This window comes from Cyprinus carpio, chromosome B21 (assembly GCF_018340385.1).
Source record: "Cyprinus carpio isolate SPL01 chromosome B21, ASM1834038v1, whole genome shotgun sequence".
In the NCBI taxonomy this organism is placed as follows: domain Eukaryota; kingdom Metazoa; phylum Chordata; class Actinopteri; order Cypriniformes; family Cyprinidae; genus Cyprinus; species Cyprinus carpio.
The window spans coordinates 934,296-936,240 of NC_056617.1; the positions used below are offsets into that span (position 1 = coordinate 934,296).

Genomic DNA, 1,945 nt, shown 5'->3' on the forward strand with positions numbered 1-1,945 from the left:
GGATGTGATCCTGTGTGTGTGAAAGCTGCTCCAGCTCAGCGTCTCTCCTCCTCAGATCATTGATCTCCTGCTCCAGTCGCTCCAGTTGTTCTTCAGCTCGACTCACTGCAGTCTTTTCCTGATCTCTGATCAGTCGTATCAGCTCAGAGCGGCTTCTCTCAATGGAGCGGATGAGCTCAGTAAAGATCCTCTCGCTGTCCTCCACTGCTGTCTGTGTAGAGCGCTGTTAGGACACACAGTGATTCAGCTTCAGTGAGTCTGAACTGAGACGGAGACAAACTTCTCTTCTTCTCCAGACTCACCTTCTGAGACTCCACAGTTTCTCTCAGCTGCTGAAGATCTTTCTCTCTCTCTGCTGGATTCTCTGCTGGAGCGTCTTCTGCGTCTCCTTCAGCTGCTTCTGCAGGACAAACAGATGATAGTGAATCTCACAGAAAACTACTGGCACTAAATCATCATGAACAGATGAATGCAGTAAAAGAGGAGCTGTTAATTATTTTCTGTTGGTTAATGATCCAGAAGTGATGATTGATCATTTATCACCATCACACAGGAATTAAGACCTGTTTCAAACTACAAGTGTAAGTATAAAAGTGAAACAGACAGACGTAGAGCTTCACACTGACAGAGTTTCTGTGTTCTGTCTAATTAAGCTGCAGAAAATAAATGAACAAAGTGAAGCTATAAATGACTGAAATCACCTGTATTCAGTCAGATTTAATGAACAGAAAGTCATCTGTCACTGCATTTATATTGTATTTTGACTGATGAAATATATATGTTGTGAAAGAACGGGTGAATAGTCACTCCTGTCACAACGCTGTGTTGTTAGTATACATGAAGATGATGATGAAGGCTACAGTCTTTAATAAATCCACAGACAAGATATACAAACAGAGAGAACAGCTACTACACGTCTACACACGGAAGAGACCCGACAGTTATGACCGGAAACAAACAAACTAAAGTACTAAATCAAACGAGGCTAATTAACCACACACACCTGAACTAAATGATGAAATCAAATCACTAACCATGAGAATGAAAATGGTGCAGACTGAAAACAAAGTACAAACTCTGTGAATGTGTGACAACTCTTATTATTTTATGTTGCTTAATCAAAGTCTATTTTATGAAAGATTGTGTTGATAAAGGTTTACGGTGCTTTTTCAGCAAACTCTTCTTGCAGCTGCTGTTCATTTCTGCTGTTGTGTGACGTGTAAATGCTGTGAGCTGTTAATATGGTGCAGATATAAACACATATGAAACGAGTGTCAGCAATATTTCATCAGTGTGTAGTGTTAAATACCTGTTTCTCTGTCCTCTGATCTGCAGCTGATACAATGTCGTGGTTTTTATGTTCAATAACCGTACACAGCACACATATACATTTCTGATCAGTGCAACAGAAAACGTCAAGGAGCTTCTCATGTTTCTGGCAGATCATCTCCTGCAGTCGTCCAGTGGCTTCAGTCACTTTGTGTGGTTTACGTGAATGAAACTCCTCATGATGCTCAAAATGAGTTTGACAGTAAGATTCCAGGCACAGCAGACAGGACTTGACGGCTCTGTATTTTCTTCCAGTACAGACATCACACTGCCAATCTCCAGCTCCAGCGTCACAGTCAGCAGAGAGTCTGGTCTTCTTCAGTTTCTCCACCAGTTCAGCCAGCATGGTGTTTCTAGCTAAAGCAGGTCTTGGACTGAAGGTCTGTCTGCACTGAGGGCAGCTGTAGACTCTCTTCTGATCCTCCTGATCCCAGCAGTCTGTAATACAGCTCTTACAGTAACTGTGTCCACAGGGAATGGTCACTGGATCCTTCAGGAGATTCAAACACTCTGCACACATGAACTCCTTCTGATCCACTGAAATTCTGGCTTCTGCCATTTTACTGCTTAAAAATACAGAGACACAAAAACAACAGCTCAACTACACTTTAGTTTC

General features: G+C 42.1%; 1 protein-coding gene across 1 annotated transcript; it reads right to left on the reverse strand.

Annotated features, from left to right (window-relative positions):
• Window positions 1–325: 325 nt before the first annotated feature.
• Window positions 326–1,945, reverse strand: LOC109113782 (E3 ubiquitin/ISG15 ligase TRIM25-like). The gene is made up of 2 exons (XM_042748045.1): window positions 1,310–1,945; window positions 326–400 (listed from the first exon to the last, which is right to left on the reverse strand). The coding sequence occupies exons 1-2, from the start codon at window positions 1,886–1,888 to the stop codon at window positions 326–328; spliced, it is 654 nt and encodes a 217-aa protein (XP_042603979.1). The 5' UTR covers window positions 1,889–1,945.

Bases quoted from the DNA above. Each gene is read 5' to 3' on its own strand.
- LOC109113782 (XM_042748045.1), bottom strand. From the start codon at position 1,888: ATGGCAGAAGCCAGAATTTCAGTGGATCAGAAGGAGTTCATGTGTGCA. The intron at 401-1,309 runs GTATTTAACACT...TTTGTCCTGCAG, and splicing joins ATCAGAGGACAGAGAAACAG to AAGCAGCTGAAGGAGACGCA.